The sequence below is a fragment of the Mus musculus genome, chromosome 5, assembly GCF_000001635.26.
Source record: "Mus musculus strain C57BL/6J chromosome 5, GRCm38.p6 C57BL/6J".
Taxonomy (NCBI): domain Eukaryota; kingdom Metazoa; phylum Chordata; class Mammalia; order Rodentia; family Muridae; genus Mus; species Mus musculus.
The window spans coordinates 8,962,449-8,985,220 of NC_000071.6; the positions used below are offsets into that span (position 1 = coordinate 8,962,449).

The following is a 22,772-nucleotide window of genomic DNA, read 5'->3' on the forward strand; positions in this document are numbered from 1 at the left end:
CTGGGACGAGATGGAATATCAATATAGTTTAGTTTGTTTTTGATGCAGTGTCTCATGTGGCACAGGGTAGCCCTAAACTTGCTGTTAACCTACACTGGCTTTGACCTCTTAATCCTCCAGAAAGCTGGATTATAATTGTATACTTCAACGTAGTAGGGTTTTGTTTGTTTTTATTTAAAAGAGGCTCTGTCCAGACTCCTAAGTGTTTTTCTGTTGTGTGCATCTACTTTTCCAGTGGAATTTATATGCCATATGCTTTCATAATGGTAGTTATTGTTCAGGTTTGATTGTGCTTTCATGATGGTACTTAACTGTTCAGTTTTGGTTATAGGACTCCACTAAGTATCTTTTCTAAGGAGGATCCTGCAATCAGGAATTCCCTATGTTTAACTGTGATGTGATTCTATTTCTCCTTTATATCATGTCTACCCTTCCTGAGTAATGTCACATAGTACATGCTAGGCAAACGATCTGTCACTGAAGTACACTAAAGCCACAGCTGTCATATATGGCTGATTTTTTTTTCACACCATTATCTATTTGGCTTCCTATATGCCATGAATGTTTATGTTTCCTAAGATCGAGGATATTTTCTGTTATGATTTAACTCAATGGGTCTCTCTAAGCCTTTAACTTTTGTTTTCACCTTTGGATATTCAAAAATATGTGGGTATTTGTATAACAGTGCTCAATGTTTTAAGTCTTATCAATTCTTCATTCATTGTTTTTTCCTCTCTTCCTTTCCCTCCCTGAGCTTCACTCCAATTCTTAAGCATCTTCAAAAACCTATTTCCAAGTTCAGATAATTTCTTCTTCTCCATCTAACTTGTGGCCATTTTCTGCAGTCCGTTTTACTTAACCCACTGAATCCTTTGAGGTTTCATGCTTTATTTTTTCGACACTCATTTTGCTGAGTTTCTCATTCATACCCCACATCATCTTCCCAATTTCATGGTACTGTTTACCCCGTGGTCTCTTATACTTTATTGAGCACTATGAATATTTCTTTAAATTCTTATATATTTGCTTGTATGCAAACATGCACAGGGTATGTGCAGTGATTAAAACATTTTGATGTGTGTTTGGGAATGCATTAACACTCAGGAACTAATGAAAGACTCAGAAAGTAAACAAACTTAGAAATCTCAGGAAACTTCCAACACTTGAGAGAACACAAGGCCCCTCCTTGGGTTCATGTAAATAGTAACTATGTTTGTGGGAAATGAATCTCTGACTAGATTCACTTAAGTCACAAAGAGTGGTCCAGGGACACAGCCTTCCTGAGCCATCCCATGCTTGGGTGGGCTCTTCACTGCTGTTGCTTCTTTTGAGATGTACATGCTCCTATAAGCAACTCCTTACCCATAATCTTGTAAAAACAAACAAACAAACCAAAACTCAGTAAACTCACGCACTCAACAAGCGAGACTTGGGTACAGATGACTCCTGTCGTCAGTCTGTCTGGAGGGTACAGACACGTTTTTACACATCTTCAGGAAAAGCCACTTAACGGGAGGGCCAACGTCAACCTGTGCTCTGTGCTGGTTTTGTTGTTGTTGCTGTTGTTTTTAAGACCAGGCCTTTATTGGCCTTAGACTCACACTCACCGGAGTGTGCTCCGGTGGCTGGCCAGCGAGCCCCAGGGATCCCATCTCTGTGTCAGCAGCTCTCAGGAGCATATGCTGCTACGCTTGGCTTTCTACACGGGCACTGAATTTGGGCTCTTCTGCTACCTAACAAGTACTTCAGTATCCCCGGTCTCCACTCCTTTACCAGGTAGTTTGTCCCTGTAAGTCCCTCTACATTTCTGCCTAGAGGTGTTTTCCTTTGGAGGCATGCTGCCTTATTTTCTCTTTCATTTACAGCTGCCTTGAGATTTGTGCATCTGGTAGATGAAGCATCTCCTTCGTGGGCTGCCCTAAGCAGCTTACTTCTGAAAAATGTATATTGAGGTATTGCTTTGCTATAGCGTTGGCTTTAATTCCAGGTGGGCACCATAGTGTTGTCTCATCTGGCTTCTTTAGTGTGTTTGACTTGAAGACAGTTGTTTACCTTGGTGGAGCTGTCTCTGTGGGGCATCTGAAAGTGGGGACACTTAATAGTCCAGGGAAGTGTGGTACAGGTTTTGGCTCTGGCAGTGGAAATGGTGTCCTCTCTGAACAATGGGGGATTTCCCCTAACACAGCTGACGCCACCTGTGCCACTAGCAAGAGCTTCTGGTACTGGCGGCCTCAGCAGCGGCGAAGCCACTGAAGCACTTCTCCTCTGACCAGTCAGTGGTAGACACAGAAGGAAGTTGATGGGATGTGGCGGTGGGAGGAAACACAGCCCTCCCTGGTGGAGAGGCAGCAAGAACTATGTATGTAGCAGGAGGTTCCATGGTCTTCTTCTCTGAAATGGCAGTGCACATCCAGGAACTGGACTATGGCTGGTACTGGGCACTGTTCCACTCAGCCCTGCTTGGGCATGTGTGTTGGCACCGATGGTTGGAGCTCCATCTTTGACTACTTCAGCTATAGCATGCATAAGATCAGAGAAGCAGTGGAAACTGCATTCTATTTACCTTATCAGTCACCTTCCTGAGTGACGTTCAGCAGCGGCAGCAACAATGACAGCTGAGGTATACTTGGTTCTTTTTTGTGGTAGTGACTATCCAAAAAAAGGACCCTGGCTAGAGCTGAGGAAAACTACTGTGGAGCAAGCTCTGGAGGCACATACCTTTAATCTCAGTACTTTGAAGATAGTGGTAAGTGGATCTCCATTAGTTCAAGGTCAGCCTAGTCTACATAAGTGAGTTCCTAGACAGTTAGGACTACATAGAGAGACACCCCCAATCTCAAACACACACACACACACACACACACCCAATACCAAAACAAAAGAAAAAAATACCAGCTGTGGGAACACCCTCCTTTCTAGAGCTATGAAAACCTGTCAGAGCAACAGCTGGAACTCCTGACTTGTTCAATTCTCCCTTAGTAGGCACCTGTGGGCAGGACACAAGCTGGGAGCAGTGACCCTTCTGTGCCCTGTAATAGGTAGGCACCCTGAGAGAAGTGGGAACATCTGTCTAAGTCCTACATACTGCTGATCCTGTTCTCGCACTCAGACGACAAACACCCCATCTCGCAGTTTACACATTCTGCTGGGCCGAGCTGGAGTCACAGGGAGCGAACACAAGCAAGTAACATCTGTAATTTCAGAGAGGAATAGGCAGGAGGTTCTGCCCTTTAGGCCAGTCTAAAACACTTCATTTCCAAAGATGGCTTTTATCTGCCACACCCTAGACACACACTGTAAGATGTGAGATCCCCTTCCAAAGGTAGGACTTCCCATTTTCTCTCTTAATGACTGGAAAGTTCTCACAGTCACTTCAAAAACTGCACTACACACACTTGTCTTTTCCAAGTGTTCGAGGCTTACCCTCCACACAGAATTGAACCTGGACCCTCTGAAGAAACAGCTGGTGCTCTTCATCTGAGCCATCTCTTCAGCCCAGGCACTACGTTTTAAGTAGTTTATCACACAATATTGATCTGATATCAGAAAATGTGGAGAAAGCAAACAATCATTGTTTTCAACCGTAAGGTGAAACTGGTAAGATTCTGGATGCTTTATTCTTTGAGAATATAAACCACTTTGAATAGCACCCTTGAAGCGAACGTCTTCAAGCCACCATTATGAATAACACTGGGAAATAATTGTAAAGTTCTGAGAATCATACTCAACATTTAACCCTTTAAAAGCTGCTAGCTCTAACAATTAGGTTCAAATGGAAATGCTTTAATTTTATATTCACAAAATGAATTGCAACATATCATAATGAGTTTTGCTAATATTCTTTTCTGTGGTAGTGTAAAAATTTCTAATACAACTTGATCCTTTTGCCTGCTCAAAGGAGCTATTTTAGATCACTATTGTACAATAGTGGTTTTCCCATGAACTCTCACAGGCTGTACTCCTGTGCTGGGTGTGGAAGGCACTGATGTCAGAGAAATTAGCTTCTAACCGTGTGCTTTATCCCTCTGGCAATTAGAAAGTATTAAAGTGCTTGAGAAATAGACTCTATAATCATGTTCACAGAGGACTTGCAGCCTACACATGTGCCAACAAAACTATTTTAACATCAGAGTAGGATTTGCTTTGATTGAGGCTTGTTAAGTAGGATTGTTAAGATATATAGATTTGCTTTGTTGAGGCTTAAACATTGCATAGTTCTATTCACTATATCTGACTTTGCATTGTGGTTGCAACACAGGAGACTTTAAGGTAGAATAACTCTAGAGAGCATCACTCTCCTAACCCTACATTAACAGGCTTCCTTTAAGTCAACATTCCTTCCATGTCACATCACCATCCTACTCTTCGTACCAAGTTTCTATGATCTGTATTTGTCTGAGTCTCTAAAGATGAGCGGTGTTCATCAGCTGTATCATATCGTGGAAAGCATGAAAAATCATCTGAACAAGCTTTTCAGCATCAGTCTCCGGACATGACCTCCAGGATGAACATGCCACCACAAACCTGAGAAATACACAACACATGAACAATTATGTCATAGTTCCAAGTTCTGATGCTGGATGCTCTACCTGTCTCCTCAAACATAAAATGTGAGTTCTTGATGATATTAGGTCTATGGAACTTGACACAAGAAGACAGAGCCACAGTTAACACATTAACACAAGGCTATGGAATGCCTACCTCAATGGATTAGACAATGCCTGAGGACAATAGTCCACAAGCAACCTCTGGAGCAGAAGTTTATGTCTAGACACAAACAACCAAACATCAAATGATCAACCAACCACCAACCACTAATCAAGCACCAACCAACCAACTAACCAACCACCAACCAACCAACCAACCACCAATCAACCATTAACTAACCAACCAACTAACCACCAACCAACCATCAACCAAATATCAATCAACCACCAACTAACCAAAGAAACAAACAAAAGCCCACAAGAAATTTCTTCCTAAAAGTTGATACTAGAATGATCATACTACAATATGATCTCTTGTCATTCTTTGTAAGAAAATTTGACCTGTTTATCAGTTGACAAGCATTTTAAATAGGACAGATAAGAGACTAAGAAAAGCTATTTCTACATGAGCTAAAGTGGTCTCTTACGACAAGTCTTCCCTTCCACCATCTCCTAATTGTACAATTCCAGATCTGGAAAGTAAAAAAAGGGACCCCAGGGAGCTCAAGGAAATAGGAGAAAAGCCTGGCTTTTGCTAGACTCCCAACAGAACATGTGGTTCCTACTTGGGACTAGCCTTGCAAAGTCTTATGGAATATTATGGATAAATATCAAAGCCAAATATGCAGGGAAAAGATTCTGGCCAGCTATGCAACCTTCACATCATTGGAAATGATGGCAAAGCACATCTTCAATGTGGGCTTTAGCTCAAGCAAAATGGAATAAAAGCCTACTCTGCCCCCCTGTCCTAGTATCTAACGATGAAGCTTTTAGGGGTAGAATGTTAGAGAATGAGCCTGAGCCGCCTTCATGCTAAGACGCTAAGCTACAGTTCAGTTACACTCTCGGACAGAGGAAGCTGGCCTTGGGTGCCTTTAGCATATACTGAAAACATATAGGAATCCCAAACTTGTTCCTTATTTTTATCTAATAATTCAAGAGCAATGAGTTATTTTCCAACTATAATGTGAATAAAATTCTCAAATATTTAGCAAGATCAAAAATATTTCTAAATTATCTGCATTTAAGAATTTAGTTTTTAAAAAAATCACTGGAAACAAAAGTAGTAATGATCTATACATATTATCACTCAGTTTTCTGCATCCCACATGAAGTGCCCCAAGCACAACTTCAGTCTGCAGGTAGACCCACAAATATGCAGAGCTACATACATTTCCAATTTTAACTTGCCAAAAGTACTTGTATGGTCAACTATGTTTTTTAAATGTACAGGTTTCACAGATGATGTGACTGTAGCACAGGGAAACATCCTTAAATATCATTCTGCATAAAGCCCCAGACAGTGATTTTACAAAGATCCCAAAAGCAGAGGAGAGAAATATCAATACATGTTAATTACTCGGGTGGCAAAGTAGCTAGTCCTGTAGACAATGGCAGGTAACATGAATAAAATCATAGTGTGGAGAAAACGAAAACCAGGGACAAGTTACAATTCTTACTGTGTCTGAAGAACAAAGGGCAGGAGGCTTACCTGTCATCTCTGATGTGGTAGAAAAATCCATATCCATTGTGTACCATGGGAACCACAACACCCTGAACTCGTAAGTAACCAACCAAACTTGTTGAGAGCACAAAATTTCCACCTCCTCCACTGTGTAGCACAAAGAAAAGATGTCCATTAGGCTGCAGATGCCATGTTCTGACATCCAGAGAGAACCCTGTGATGCACACAATGGACCACTACCCCAAGTTACCTTCTGGAGAAAAGTGGGTCCTCAAATAGTTCTGGAACAGGGAGACCTTCCTCTTTTGCTATGAGCAAAAGACCTAAAAGGTGACGGTCAAATCCTGCAACGAAATCCCAAGCCTGACATCAGAAAAAAGAGTTTCCAGAAAAGATTTTTTAAACAAGAACAATTCAAGCTCAAGTACCTTTTCCATGTGAACAATCTTTCATCATCTTATTATGCTTGGCAAAAGCTTCTAGCATCTTTTGCTGACGTTCAAGGAGCTGTGTCACAAATGAAAACAGTTAATTTTCAAAAAAAAAATCTATAAATCAACTCAATACCAAACTGTATGAAACCCAAGAAGCGAGAGAAGACTCAGCTACTTGTTGGAACGGGGTAAAGGGGAGGAGGAGGAGAAGAGCCTCGGTAGAACTATGACGCTTGCTTCTCTCTTTCCTTAGTCCTATTGCCCTCCCTTCCCCATCAGCCTTGATTTTTTTTTTATTGTCTTCTTCCCTAAAATTGGAAAGAGTGCTGACAACTGCTTTGAGATACCTGTAATATTAATAAAAAACAGTGGAATTTAAAAATGAAAACATAACTACAAAAATAATCCCTGTATAAACTTACATAATCATGTCTTTCCAAACTCAAACAGGCAAGAGTTCACAATAATAGGGAAGAAACATACTGTTGTCTAAATACTTAAAAATATTCAAAACTAAACATATACACCAGTTCTGGTCCTAGTGACTTCCAACAAGAACTAGACATTCAACTACATGATGAATGCATCCTTTTAAAAGTCTTTGGAAAATTCTACTTTGTATTGACGCTGGTCTAAAGGTAGATGAACATTGCTGAAAATCTCAGTACTGAAGACATCTGCCTTAGAAAATGCTACCAATACGTTTTCCAGATCTGAGGCCTAGTCCTCCTGGGCACATATGTCAGTGGCAAATTAATATTTTGCAAACTTTAAGGAAAATGCCTTAAAATAATCCAGGGAATAGAAGCAAAAGCCGCCATTGAGAGGCCAACTCTGGTGGCCTTTTCTGTCCAATACTCACACTAGCAGAGGGATCCTGCATGGACTGGCACCACCTGACGGCCTCCACTGTACAAGATCGCACAGTCTCTGTTCGGCCGTGGTAAAAGTATCTTGTCATAGCTGTCTCATAGCAGCAACCAGGGCTAAAATAGTTTTAAGGATATCAGAAGATTATTCTCTAATTTATTTCTAATTTTCTAATATATTACAAATATAGTCAAACACTAAAACAATTTTCCAATCACAGACCAAGACTACAAGTCAGTCTAAAAGCGAGACTTTCAACAAAGGCTGTTTTCAAAACCAAAGAGTAAGAAAACAGTCTGATAACATCGACTATTTTTTTCTCCCTTTATTTTGTTTTCTTTTGAGACATGGTTTCTCTGTACAATATCCCTGGCCGTCTTGGAACTTGCTCCGTATACCAGGCTGGCCTGGAACTCACTGAGATCTGCCTGCCTCTGTCTCTCGAGTGCTTGGATTAATGGTGTGTCCTGCCACCACCCAGCTATCACAGGTTCTTTACTATAGCTCAGCGGCTTTCAGGCTGCACGCACTGCAGGCTGTGACAGGCATTTGCCAAGAAGGTCCCCAATGGCCTCTGCTTCCTGCTATTCGTGCTTTGACACTGAATGTGGACTGGAGCTAGTGCGTTTATTTAATGCAGAGAATATAGCAAAAGTGAAGGGCTGCTAGGTTACACAGAGAGACGTTCTTTTCACTTCCTTGCTCTGAAAAAGGCCAACAACTATGGTGGGAATGGCCCTATGACATGGACAAGACAGTTGAAAACCGAAGAGAAAGAGCCTCACACTAGAAAACATTGGGGAAAACTACACAGAAGTTAACCAGTTTCTTCATTAATTAAAATGCAGTAGGAGGCAGACAGGGAATGGAATGCTTATGCTTAACTATTAAAAGACAGATCAACTGAGTGCTTATACAGCATGCTGCCCTACATTCCCAATGCTGCCTGTGACCAAGCAGTTTGCAGCAGGCCAGGCTTACGTAAGCCAGAAGGAAGGAAGGCCGGTTTTTTATTAAAGGTTGCTCAGGCTTTGCAAAACTGTCAAAAAAAAAAAAAAAGCCAGCATTTTCAGGCCAATATGTGGAGACAAGAGACAAGTTGACTAACACCACTGTCCTTTGCCCAAGGAACCTGTTATTTCAGAAAGAATGCAGGATGGACAGGAAATCACTGGTAAGGCAGAGGAAACTCAACAGGGCTCTCGGTACTATCAGTAGCAGGTAAAACAATACCAGCATTCACAGTACAAGAAGCCAGGAGAGACGTGGCCAAGATCACTAGTAGGCCCATCCATGCATCTCAGACCACACAGAAGCATTTGACAAATGTATACTCATTCACAATCAAAACTCAATAACACAGGAACAGAAGGCCAATTCCTCGATGGCAGAAGGGTTTCTATGAGAGCCCAGCTAACACAGGAGAGAATGTCCACCTCTCCATCTCCATCCACACAACAGCACCACAGGAAAAAAAAAAAAGGCAAGCACCTAAGCGGGAAATGAAGAACATCAACACTCATCATAGATCAGCTGACTTCACATTTAGAAAACTCAAAAGGTTTGTTTTAAAAATGGTGAGAACTAAGATTATGACATTTCAGGATATAAAAAGAGGCAAAATCAGCTGGACTTCTATACATTTGTGATGAACAGAAACTTAGAAAACCAATCATTTACAAAAGCATTGAAAAGAAGATTAAATTTAAGGAAATGAACAGGAATGGATACTGAAAACTAAATACTGGTGGAAAAAAAAAATGAAGGCTTAAATCTACATTCAGGTGACAGTACAACTAAAAGTGGCTTTTAAAGACTCAATGAAAATCTTAATATTGTTCTTTGTAAAGTTAGAAAAATTAATTCTAAAATTTACATACAATTTTAAGAAATCCAAAATAAACAGAATAATTCTGTAAAGAAGGAAATGTTGAACAAGTCACCCTTAAGTTTAAAACAAAGCAACTAATTTAAAAAAAGAAAAAGAGATTGGATCAGGGGCTGGTGAAGGGGCGGGAGCCGCTATGTCGGGCTGGGAAGGTGGCAAAAAGAAGCCCCTGAAACAGCCCAAGAAGCAGGCCAAGGAGATGGACGAGGAAGATAAGGCTTTCAAGCAGAATCAAAAGGAGGAACGGAAGAAACTCGAGGAGCTAAAAGCCAAGGCCGCCGGGAAGGGCCCCCTGGCCACAGGTGGAATTAAGAAATCTGGCAAAAAGTAAGCTGTTCCTCACATCTGGGGTGATGGTGACCCTCCTCTTCCATTCCTATTTAAACATCTGGATTCCCTGCCATAGCATCTTTGCCACCTACAGCTAGAATGAAGTGTTATCCTGTGACCAGTCAAACATCTGGATTCCCTGTCATAACATCTTTGCCATGTAATAGCTAGAATGAAATGTTATCCTGAAGCCTGTTGTACATTGTAATAAACTTTTGTAAAAAAAAAAAAAAATGAATAAAGTAAATAATGCAAAAAAAAAAAAAAAGAAAAAGAAAAAGAAAAAGAAAAAGAAAGGCGAGTGAAGAGAGCTGAAAAGAAGAGCCCACCTCCATTCAACAGACTTTCAGAAGCGGAACGAAGACTATTCACCCGGAAAGAGCGGTGACCTCCACACAGTGGGGGCATGGGTGGGGTTGGGATGGAGTGGGGTCTGGGTAGCCACTGAGAAAGCATGGAATTAATTTCACATACTAACTTCCTTGGAAGACACGTGCCCAGAAAGCGAGGCTGTTTAAAGGCATTAGAATTTCTATCAGTGGGCAACATGGACAAGAAAAAGGTTGCCCTCACCAAGTGGGTGAACATCACCTAACCTAGTGAAAAAATAATAATTTATAGAAGAAATGAGTCAGAGGACAGGGAAAGTCACCATATGAGCTGGAGTTTGCTGCCCTCGGACACTGGAGCTGCTGGTCCTCGGGCCTTCAGAACTGAACTGGAACTTATGAGTGCATGCCATTTGACTGTCTTGTCAAGAATGTGTACTCACAGAGAATCAGAGCGGCAACTTGCTGTTCCTCTGGTGGGCAGATCATGGGACACTGACTCTATAATCATGTAAGCCAATTTCCACAATAAACTTCATCCCTTAAATACCCTCCCTCAACTGCATGGGCATACACAAAATTGGTTGATTCTATGAAGAATCCTAACATAGACTCTTTCCTTACACTATATATAAAACTGAATGTAGATGGATTATAGATCTACAGAAAGAACAACAATTGTAAGAACATGTAAGAACATGTAAGAACATGTAAGAACATGTAAGAACATGTAAGAACATGTAAGAACATGTAAGAACATGGGAAAATCCTCAGTGCTTTGGATTTGTTTGATTTTGTTGATAAGCAACAAAAGAAAAAAAATACATTGGATCTCATCAAACTGTAACTGTGTGGGTCAGAGGACACTTTGAAGAGAGCAAATGATAGCTACAGAACAGGAGTGCACAGTGGTTTCACATGGTAGAGCACTCTTAGAGCATAGATCCTTCAAAGGATCGTGACAGAGAGTCAACAGAAAAACATACACAACTGTCACAGACTGGGCTCTACTAAACTGATGGGACACCAAAGAAAGAGCAGGTGAGAAAATGCACTATGCGGTTAGGAAGCAATGGCCATGTAAAGTCAAGATAGGAAGCAGGAAAATGGTTTACCGTCCATGAAGTCTGTAGTAGGCAAGCTGAAGAGCGAGCTGAATAAAGGTATCAGGGTGAAGGGCTTCCTCCTTGGTGAGCTTTTTGCCAAAAGATGTGAAGGTAGATGCTGCTATCTGCAGATCTGACGCCTACCAGAAAACCAAGCAGAGGCAGTGAGAAATCATGGAAAAGCAAACTCAACACTCAAAGGGAATCAAATTATTATTTGCATTAATCATCACACATAAAGAATTAAAGGTACTAAGGTTATAATTTTAAGATATCTTATGAAGCCATGTTTGAGTAATGACCTCATTTTCATTTATGTCAGCTAACAGAAAAAAATTATTAATTTAAAAGAAAAACTAAAACCATACAGCTTTGAGATGTTGGGCTTTGGCTTGGGATACATCATTCAGTATTTTCTCATCCACAGTGAAGACCAGCTCCTCTGGCAATGGTATGTCCCGGACTTTTTCTGAACCCTGAAAAGAGAAGACGTTAAATATATCTATGGGGGGGGGGGGGAACCTAGGAGAAAGGATGACGACTTGCTCTGACATACCTTCCATCTTCCTTCTGTCTCTAGGACTCTCTCATCAACATAATGTGCAATGTTCACCATGACCATTGCATCGTAAGGAGCATGCTGAAATGAAAACACAAGAGTTTGAACAGTTTGTGTCAAATTAAAATCTGATCCAGAATTTCTCACTTTTTACTTTTACTTGATAAGGTATGCCCGCCTTCCAGTATCTGACTCCCTAATGATACAATTCTGTCCTACAGAATAGGAACTACTGATTTTTCAAGACAAAAAAAAAAAATTAACTAGTATTCAAAACTGAAAGCACATAGTAGGGCTCTTGGAGTTTTAGCTGTAACCACAATCCAAAGAAATTACTGGGAGTTGCAGCATGTACACCCCCTGTGTCTGGTGCAAATATTATGGAATTATAAATACAGTGTCGTAATCACGTGAGGACACCAGACTATAGCAATTAAGAGTGTGAACATCTCTGGCTAAGAGAGGACCACTAAGAAAGAACTAGAAAGCAGGGCTAGTGTGCACAGATCTACACAAATGCCTAGATTCTGCAGAAATAACTTGTAATGTTAAGCGCTGTGGGAAAGATGGGCTGTGCTACTTCTATCCCCACCTACTTCTGCAATAATAGCTACTTCATATTCTTTAGGTAACCACCATATCCCTCATATTAAGTTGAAGGAAACTGATCTGTCCACAATGTTCCAAGGTTAAACAGTGGCCTAAGCCAGGCTAATGAGGGCACACTTAACTCCCAAGGACTACATTTCACACAAGTCAATAATAAGCAATGAGAACTACTTCAGGACCTCTTCTGGAGCCACTAGAACATGCTGGCTAGTCACACAGCTAGGAGAGCTACAGTGACCCTAAATCTGTAAATACAATAACCTCACTGGGCACTGCACCTGAAAAGCAGCCCCAACTGCCAAAATGAGGAAATATTTTTATAATGAGAACATTTAGACATATCTAAGAATATAACTATGCCAACATCTTCTTAAGCTATTGCCAGATTAAATTCCATCAAATGAAACTGAGTAGGTTATGATTCATAAAACCACTGTCACAAGATGAGGGAGGTAGCTCAGAGTGGATCACTTGCCTAACATGCACTCAGACCCCTATGTTCACTCTCCACACCACTGAGACAGACAGCGCCCACTGCAAGCCTGAGGTTCGCCGTCTTTGTTTTATTTCACTCCCTTGGTAAGACAGAGCAGGTCAAGTCCATGGGAAACAACACAAGAGAAACAAGGAAGCAGTCATTGTGTGAAGGGTAAAATGGCAGCAGTCTCTAGACTTTTTCAATTTTTTTCACTGATTTAAAAAAAAAAACTTTTCCTTTCCTTTTGAGATTATAATATCATAATTTCCCATTCCCTTTCCTCCTTCCAAATCCTCCTGTGTAGCCTTCCTGTTCTCTGTGAAATTTATGGCCTCTTTTATCATTAATGGTTGTTATCTGCATATATGTACATACATATGTATTTGCAAATACAACCCATTCAGCCTGTATAACGTTGCTTGTTTGTTCTCAGGGATGACCATTTGTTATTGGGCAATCAATTGGTGTGTTCTTCCCTGGGGAGAACTATTTGATAACAATAGGTTTTAAGAAATTACTCCGCATAAAAATTACATTCAAAATCCTTTTTGCAGACATGCTTCAAACTATTGTCTACAACAGAACTGACCTATGTTCAGCTTTCCCTGACAATTCAGGACAAAACTTTTTATTATAATAATATAAAACTAAAAAAGCTGTTTATTTACAGTGCACCATGATATGATACAAGTCTTTGTAGTTGTACCCTTTGTATGCTCAAGTTAACTTAAGAAGTTAAAGCGGGGGGGGGGGGGGGGGTTGCACCCTGGTAACATCATACTCACATCACAGCAACAGCCAAATATTCCATTAGCAAAGGAAATCAAATTATAGGACTTGTCACCCCAGCGTACTGATGGATCTCCACCAAGAAGCATTTCAAAGACCTAGAAAACATTTTATTTTTTCCAAAATTAAGTGTTTTGACACTGATTAAGAACATGTATCATCTCACTTCTAAGGCAACCAAATTCCATGCAATGGTAGTTTTGTGAGGACTCAGCAGGTAATTCTGGGTCTGGCTTGAGCTATTCCTTAAAGCTCAAATTATGAAAATCTAGCCAGAAAATAGAATATTAATAATTACTCACTAATGTTTCCAGAGCATACATATAATTACAAGCAGAAGCCTTCTGAAACTTGGGGAGTATAAGAAGCCTAATGAGTTAAAAGTAAAATATCTTAACAACTCATATACTACTAATGTTTAACAACTCATATACTAACATTAACATAATGTTTTCCAACCTGTAGGTCCTCACACACTGAGTCATGAAACAATCTACAGCAGAATAAATACTATTCCTTAAAGTAATAAAACAAAGTAGAAATATCAAAGTACATGACGGAGAGTAAAAGTACTCATTGTTTTATAAAACTTCAATTAAATATGTGCACACTTATAAGCGTGTGTGTGTGTGTGTGTGTGTGTGTGTGTGTGTGTGTATTTAACTGTAGTGGGCTACAATCTGTGTTTGCAAGTATAGACTATGGTTTGAATAACATTGAATTTTTTCCTTAAATGGCACTTCAGCAATTTCCTCCTCTCTGAAATACAGTTAAAAACTGTTTTGTTTTGCTTTTTAACTAGAAGGTTTTAATCCTGGATTTTCTCTCCTATAATTTAATGCTGATTAATGTACTATGAAGTAACAAATTCTTCCAAAAGATGAGACTTTACTAATATGTTTCCAAGAAGGTAAAAGGGCAACCCGGGGTTGGGAAATAAAAAGAATAAATAAGCCACATTTATACTTAAACTCACTTAAACATTCAATGTGTTCAATCAACCTGAATGCTATAGTCAATGACTTGCAAGGGTGATGTAATCCTTAAGACAGACTCTCCACCCCAATCAATACAGCACCACCAGGGTGGGTTAGAGTTAGAGTCTTACATCACCTGTGGAACGAGAAGCTAACTTGCCTCAATGTTTCATAAAAATATTCTATGCATGCAATTGATGGAAAAGGTTAGAAAACACTGACATGTATGCAAATAAATAACAGCCACACTTCTTTAAACAAGGTTCAAAATACATTTAGACAGATTAAACATCAAATATTTACAGAGCACTCTTCACTATGTATGAGAGTCAATTCCCTACACAATATAGTTCATAGGTGAGAAAAATTCTAAGACCCTGATTTAAAAGAAAAAAAAATCTCATGTTTAACAAATAGAAAAACTTTTAAGAAAATTGTCTAGGAAGATAAGAGAACGAAAAGTTACCTGAGAATATTCTTCTGGGGTTGCATGTGGACTGCTATCTTCTATGGAATACACAAATAAACTGGTTTGAATTTTTTCTAATAAAGTCAAGTTCTCTGGATCAAGACTAATCAGATATTCTCTTGCCTAAAGGGAAAGGAGATGATTGCATATCACTGTTTAAATATAGCACATCTAGAAAATGTCCAGGGCTTGTTAGAGAAAGTTTATTAAGAACGACATAAGATTGTGACTGGCACTGAGATTCATGACTGAATCTCAATGAACAGCGTGATAGACTTCTGGGGTGCTCAGGCTGATGGGATGTCTCTGTCACCCCTCCCCTCAAGGCTCAGGGCCTATGTGACCTCTCACAGAGCCTGAGATAGCACGCACAAGACCTGCACATTGCTCAAGCCAGACAAAATCCCAGCACGAAGGAAGGGAAACGGGCACAAAGTCACACCCCTGACTCAGCTATTCACACGACAGCTTCTGGGAGAGGGAAGGTCGGTTTTTTCCAACAGAAAGGACCAACCGTGCTCCAGAGCAGGCTTGACGCTCAGAAGGAGCTGGCACACACAAATGTGACTCTGTGCTTTTAGTCGCTTGTTTTTAAGAAAGAAAAACCTTCAAGTTGGGTAGGTAGAAAGGGGGAGGAGAATCAGAGAGGGAAAGAATATAATATACGATTTGAAATTGTCAAAGAATAAAAACAAAAGATGAAATTAGCAAATGCAAAGAAGAATAGCATGGATTATTACCTTTGCCCACCGAGTTCGCTCCTCGCTAGTTAATGCCGCTATACTGGGTCCAACAGGTTCGTTCGAGCACTTCTTGTGGATATATGTCAATTGTCTTATAGAAGATTTAAAAAAAAAGCATACTCAAAAAGAGAATGGACAAGACACATAGGAGCTACAGAAGCCTGTACACACACGCGCATGTGCGCCCACACGCACAGACACACACAGACACACAGACACACACACAGACACACACACACACACACGCACGCACGCACTATATATAATGTGTATGTGTATATTATATGTATAGTGATTATTCTATTTATACCAAAAATATATTGAACAATAATTCATATTTCAAAATAAGCTTACATGATATAATTTAAACTTGGAATATATGAGCATTTCCAGGGTTCAAATAAATACCTTCTCTATGGGAAAAATCTAAAAAAGTATTTTGATAGTTAATCTCATAGCTATTATGTACTTCTAATTAAAAATTGTAAACATATGTATAAAAGTAGAAAACTTACAATATGCTCAATTATCTGTGCTTTACCCAGAAACAGAAGTACCATGTAACCAATTTGAAATGGTTTGATAAGTATCATTGTATTAATGCTGACAAGTATATTCTAAACACTTGACTACATGTGATGGAGCACAGCCTCTAATTCAAGCACTGTAGAAGGCAGAGCAGCACAGCAAGCCTGCATAATATAGTAAGACCTTGTCTCAAAGAGAGAAAAAAGGGGGCAGGGAGCTCATGTTGTCTAAAGAGTTTATGGGATGAGGATAAAGTGTGTTATCCCTCTTTAAACATGGAGCAAGTGAGCAGAAACAGGGGCTGCACATGAAGACTACTTTCAGTAGTCCAAATCAACAGTTTTAGTTTTTACCCCTCTTCCTCACATAGCATGGTAAGAAGCTATAACTTAAATAGTCAGGGATTACTCAAGAGATTATTGTAGTTTAATAAATGGTCAATAAACACCACCAGTTATATCCTTTATTTATGATTTCATCAGTCAAAAATGATGGGTGCGGTTCTTCTTGTTTATTTGTATTTGTAACACTGATAAAGAAACAGATTTTTGGCTGGGTATGGTGGCACACGCCTTTAATCCCAGCACTTGGGAGGCAGAGGCAGGCGGATTTCTGAGTTCGAGGCCAGCCTGGTCTACAGAGTGAGTTCCAGGACAGCCAGGGCTATACAGAGAAACCCTGTCTCAGAAAAAAAAAAAAAAAAAAGAAAGAGAAGAGAAGAGAAGAGAAGAGAAGAGGAAGAGGAAGAGGAAGAGGAAGAGGAAGAGGAAGAGGAAGAGGAAGAGGAAGGAAGAAAAGAAAAGAAAAGAAAAGAAAAGAAAAGAAAAGAAAAGGAAAAAGGGAAGAAAGATTTTGTTGTTCCCAGCAACAACAAAAAAATTCTCCTTTCTTTTCTTCCTTCCTTCCTTCCTTCCTTACTTCCTTCCTTCCTTCCTTCTTTTCCTTTTGTTTTGTTTTGTTTTTTGAGACAAGGTTTCTCTGTGTATCCCTGTCTGTCCTAGAACTCACTCTGTAGACCATGCTGGCTTTCAACTTGGGAAATCCACCTGCATCTGCCACCCTAGTGGTGGGATTAAAGGCGTGTGCCACCACCACTGGGCTATATTTTCTAACTAATAATATTCTGAGTACATGAGGATTTCTTCATCAAACCACCTACATCTATGAGAAAGCTTTCCTTGCCTCCTCCTGATTACTTTAGAGGGGGAAAAAAAAATAAAGAATATAAAAATAGGCTGATGAGATGGCTCAGAGGTTAAGAGCACTGGCTGCTCTTCCAGAGGACTTGAGTTCAATTCCCAGCAACCACATGGTGGCTCACGACCGTCTGTAAGGGCATCTGTTGCCTTCTTCTGGCATGTGGTTGTATATGCAGCAGAACACTCATATATTAAGTAAATGAATAAATAAGTAAATATATACATAAATAGAAAACAAAATAGAGCTCATGTGGCAAAGTATAATAAACTGGATCACATTCAAATTATGAACTGTTTATTTAAAAAATGCCTCCAATAGAGGAGAAGAACCTATTTCAGCCTCATATCCTATTTTGTATAGAGTACTTAAATCCAAGAAAGAGCTCTCATGCAGAGAACCACAGCATTCACACACAAGCTAGGATGCTTATTTGTAAAACTGTGCTGGGTACCTGTCCTTGCCTACTGCTGTTGACTGAAACACTCCATGACTTGTCAAGTCCTCTGCATACATCTAAGGCTTGTATAAGGGTTTCCCAGTAGCTTAGTTCATTACTCTATTTTGACCTGTGTGGGGATGTATACTATATGAGTATTTAGCTATACTCTGGGTGTATTTTTCTACTTGTGTGTAATATGTAGAAAAATGCATCATTTAAAGGGCTGGAAGATAACTCAATGTGTGCTTCCTGTGCAAGCAAGAGAGTCTGATCTCAGCCCCAAGCATCCATGTATGAGTCGAGGCATGGGAATACTCACCTGTAACCCTAGAGCTAGGACGGCAGTGGGGGAGGGGAGTGACAGGTACATCTACAAAGCTTACTGGTCGGCCATTCTAGGCAGTCACAGAGCACCAGGCTCAGTAAGAGACCTTCTCTTAGAAAAGACAGTGAAGACTCATAGTGGACAACACCTAGCTCCCACCTCTGGCCTACACACACATACACACAGAGGCATAAGTACATGTATCCACATACACACATATGCATTCAAATATATAAAAATTTAAAAGTCACTTAAATTATATACAGATATATACGACTCAACATTTATAAAAATCATTTAGGAAAATGAAGTAACTATAAATTAATACACTAAAGGGATGCTGTTAATTTACGAGACAAGCCATTGGCTGTGATATAGCAGCAATATGTATATTTTACTTATATTTTAGAGACACATACTAAAATATTTACAGTAACAGACACATTGTCTGAGATTTACTTCAAACTATCCACAGGGAACTGAAGGGAGAGACACAGAATACAACTGGAGGGAACTGGTATTGAAGACCGTGAGGGAGAGTAAGCATGCGAGAAAGCGGGAAGGGACAGAAGGTCACGTGAGGTGGAAACTGAAAGACTGGAGAGTGAGGGACAGGGAAGGGGATGAGGAGAAGGGGAAGGTAAACAAAAACAAGTTTTGCCTGAGAAATGTCATAATGAAACCCATTTTTTTTTTTAGCCAAGAAAAAATAAGGTCCAGTTGAAAAGTGATCCTAGTCCTAAGTGCAGAGGTCAGAGGCCAGGAGCTGAGCACGGTGAGGCCTGCCTCTTGTAACTGAGTCTCTTTATGTTTGGGAACTCAGGAGTACTGTAAAAAGGTACAAGATAACAATATACAGTACAATGACTTCACCGCACTTGATCTGGAAGGATGGGACACACTAACTAACTAATAACAGTAACTAATTCCAGAGGATGGACGTGGGACCAGTAATACATGGATTTTTTTTTCTTTTCTCCAACTAGAATACATGCATATATATCTGGTAAAACTGAAAATTAAAAGTAGGTATTTTTAAGAACAGCATTATGAAACTCCAATTGTAAAACTTACTGTCATTTAAAGAAAGGAAATTCTGAACACGTATTTTCTCACCCAAGCAAGAGCTTGAGAAGGAAATCCAGGAAAGTAGTCTGAGTCCTCAGATAGTGTAAGTGGGCCAGGAGCTGGCTTCGGCCAGGATGATCTGGAAAAGCCTTCACTCCTGATCTCCTGCTGGAAGGGCAGGCCTCTGTGCCAGCACTCCAGCGAAGGAAAACAGCAGGAGAAACACAAGGGGCACAAAGGTTTACACAGGAGGGCAGGGGACACGAGAGAGCTGCATAACTAAACAAAACAGGCGTGAGTATGTAAAGTCCATGACTAACCTCTCGGTACTGTGTATGTGTGTGTGTGTGTGTGTGTGTGTGTGTGTGTGCGCGCACGCGCCTGCGCACAATTAAAGAAAGAGAGGACATGAATTTGAAAGAGAGCAAGGCAAGAGGGGTGCACACTGGAAGGGTCAGCAGGAGGAAGGGGAAAGGAGGAAATGACATACTTGCATTTTAATTTCAAAAGATAAAGCTTTTTCAAAAAGCAGGTATAAAAAAGCTATGGAAGCCTACTATCTTGTAACTAAATTAAAAATATGAAAAACAAATTTGAAAGGAGATACTCCACACAGGTTACATATGATGGTTCTAGAAGCAGCAGGTCACTAACTAAAAGTTCCAGTGAGAGGTATGGGGTACTTTCATAGAAGCTGCTGTTCAGGGAGGTCCCAAAAAGACTCCAAAATAATAGCCCCTTCTATTTATCTTGGTTGCTGTGCTGGCTAGTTTGATTTCAACTTGACACACGCTACAGAGAGTCCTTTGGGAAGAAGGACCCTCAACTGAGAAAATGTCCCTACCAGATTATCCTGTAGGATAGGTGTGGCGTATTTTCTTAAATAGCGATTGATGTGGAAGGCTCAGCCCATTGTAGTCGATGCCACTCCTGAGCAGGAGGTCCTGGGTTCTATAAGAAAGCAGGCTGAGCAAGCCATAAGGAGTGAGCCAGTAAGCAGCACCCCTCCATGACCTCTGCAGCTCTGCCTCCAGTGCCTGCCCTGACTGCCCTTCATGAAGGACTTGAATATAAGCTGAAATAAACCTTTTTCCCCCACGTTGCTTTTGCTCGTGGTGTTTTATTATAGCAATAGAAGCCCTAACCAAGTCAGTCACCAACCAAAGCCAGACAGAACACCATAGAGCCTGATTGCAAACTAGAGGAACGGAGCTGGAACCGAGCTAGAAACTGCCCCCAGTGCTGGCTAGCTCTCAAAAGTGCTGAAGGTGCTTTGCAGGCTTCTGGGGAAGAAACGCCATCAACAGTCTCCCCTTGTTACAAACGCCATGAACAATACCATGCCTACGTAATGAAAGCTATGGGGGTAACCAACTGCTGCCACACTGGCTCCATACCTAGTGCTATAAACCAGTCAAATACACATGCTTGGAAGACCACAGGCCCTAGCAGCTCCATGAGGCCCTGTGGAGAACTTAGCACTATCACTCAGTAAAATGGACAGTTCACACCTGCCTGTCTGTCTGCCGCTATGCTGCCCACCTTGATGACAACGCACTAATCCTCTGAAATCGTTAGCAAGCCTTCACTTAAATACTGTCTTCTATAAGTTGCCTTAGACATAGTGTCTCTTTACAGCAGTCGAACAGTAGCTAAGACGACTGACTACTGATAGATTCTCAGAGAAGAAAGCTCAGAGTCTTGACCTGTGCATTCACTGCTGAGCCCAGACGGCCCTGGTCAAACTCCATGAATCACAACAAAACAAAATGTCATGAATGTGGGAGAGAGAGTTGTCTGGAAAAGGGAAGCTGACAGGGATGACAGGAATGAAGTCAAAGTGGGGAAAGAAGAAGAAGACAGTCTACACATGTATAAAACAAAATTAATGAAAGACGCATAATTTCTTTAAGAAGTAGTTTAAAGACCTGAGAAGTTCTGGTGGGGTGATCAAACATCCCTCATGTAGTACATCAAAGACAAACGCTCTGCCTCGACACAGCACGGCAATGTGGGTTGGACAATGCCCTTCACTCTCTGGAAAAGGACACAGAAAACAGATGGCTCAGTAAAGCTACATTCAGCCAAGACATTATAATTACGCTAATATTTTATTTATCATAAATGATAAATTTTAAATAATGATAAATTTATCATGTGTAATATGTAAAATGAATCTTCTAGACAAAGTGCTCACAGAAGAGAAAGAGGAAAATCTGCCAATAAACACAAAGCTACAGTCGGGTAACAGTAAATCCTGGTGTGCTACTTCACGGCAAGGTAACCAGACACCCGACCGTGAACTGCATATTTCAAAAAAATTAGAAGAAAGGACTTCCAATTTGCCATAAAGAGTGCCAGATGTTTGAGGAGACGGGCGTATTTAACTTGATTTCATAATGTAGACATATTCTGACATCATATAGTAGTTAATATGTATACGATATAACTTTTATGTTTATATTTTTTAATCAGAAAACACAATTTAAGGAGAAAACTCAAGACACTAGGTATAGCTGAGTGGTATACTGCTTGCCTACGATGCCTGAGACCAAGTATGGTGCCTATATCAATAAGGAAGGAATGATATAAGGAAGGAATGATAAGTTGGCAGGATTTCAGTTACTATGATATAAATAAATACTTGAAACTTGTCCATGTGAATCTTGAACTCCTTAAATTTCAAGTGTTTGTGTTCTGTGAAAGATACCAAAGTGCTGCAAGAGTTTTTTAACTTAAGAGACAGAAATAGGAAGTGGAAACCAGGTGGGGTGGCGCACGCCTTTTAATCCCAGCACTATGGAGGCAGAGGAAGGCGGATCTCAGTTTGAGGCCAGCCTGGTCTACAGAGTGAGTTCCAGGACAGCCAGGGCTACACAGAGAAACCCTGTCTCAAAAAAGCAACCAACTTGTTGCCACAGAGAGGAGAGATGCTACAGGGGTGAGGCGGGAGTGGATGGGAGAGTGGGGGAGCACCCTCTTAGAGGCAAAAGGGGAGGGGACTGGGATGGGAGGTTTACAGAGGGGAAAACCAGGAAGGGGGACAATAGTTGAAATGTAATAAAAAAGTAATAATTAAAAACCAAACAAACAAAGAGGAATGGGAAGAGAAGATGGGGACCTGAGGAACCCTGGGAGAACCATTTGAGAGAACTTCTCTTTGAGATTATTTTAATGTTCATTTATCACTGAATAATTTATTGACAACTAGACCTATACCACTCTAAACCTTCATAATCCCTCCCCTAATCACCAAGTGAAGGAGGGTTGGAGCACTGCACCGGGAATATTTAGTACTTGAATGAGAGACAGTTTAACAATTCCTCAATGAAAGCTTTCAGTAGAGAAAATCATATGCCATATCAAGGACAAGAACTTTAGCAATCGATGTCCCTGATCCTTGTCTCTCAGACAGAGCAGTGAAACGGGAGGAAGGATGAGATGCACAGTACCACAGAAC

The 22,772-nt window shown here is 40.5% G+C and overlaps 1 protein-coding gene and 1 pseudogene across 2 annotated transcripts in view; one reads left to right on the forward strand and one right to left on the reverse strand.

Moving 5' to 3' along the window:
* Positions 1-3,584: 3,584 nt before the first annotated feature.
* Crot (carnitine O-octanoyltransferase) overlaps positions 3,585-22,772 on the reverse strand; it is a 31,114-nt gene continuing 11,926 nt past the window's right edge. The window contains exons 1-12 of one of the 2 annotated variants that reach the window (XM_006503610.3): positions 19,361-21,234; positions 15,750-15,843; positions 15,007-15,132; positions 13,560-13,661; positions 11,685-11,768; positions 11,497-11,604; positions 11,138-11,268; positions 7,468-7,591; positions 6,600-6,678; positions 6,422-6,515; positions 6,199-6,318; positions 3,585-4,524 (exon numbers count right to left, since the gene is read on the reverse strand). In XM_006503610.3, coding sequence (XP_006503673.1) covers positions 4,404-4,524; positions 6,199-6,318; positions 6,422-6,515; positions 6,600-6,678; positions 7,468-7,591; positions 11,138-11,268; positions 11,497-11,604; positions 11,685-11,768; positions 13,560-13,661; positions 15,007-15,132; positions 15,750-15,843; positions 19,361-19,800 — 1,623 coding nt within the window. In that variant the 5' untranslated portion in view covers positions 19,801-21,234 and the 3' untranslated portion in view covers positions 3,585-4,403. The other variant, NM_023733.3, reaches the window with a different exon arrangement.
* Gm15610 (predicted gene 15610) lies at positions 9,468-9,948 on the forward strand (annotated as a pseudogene).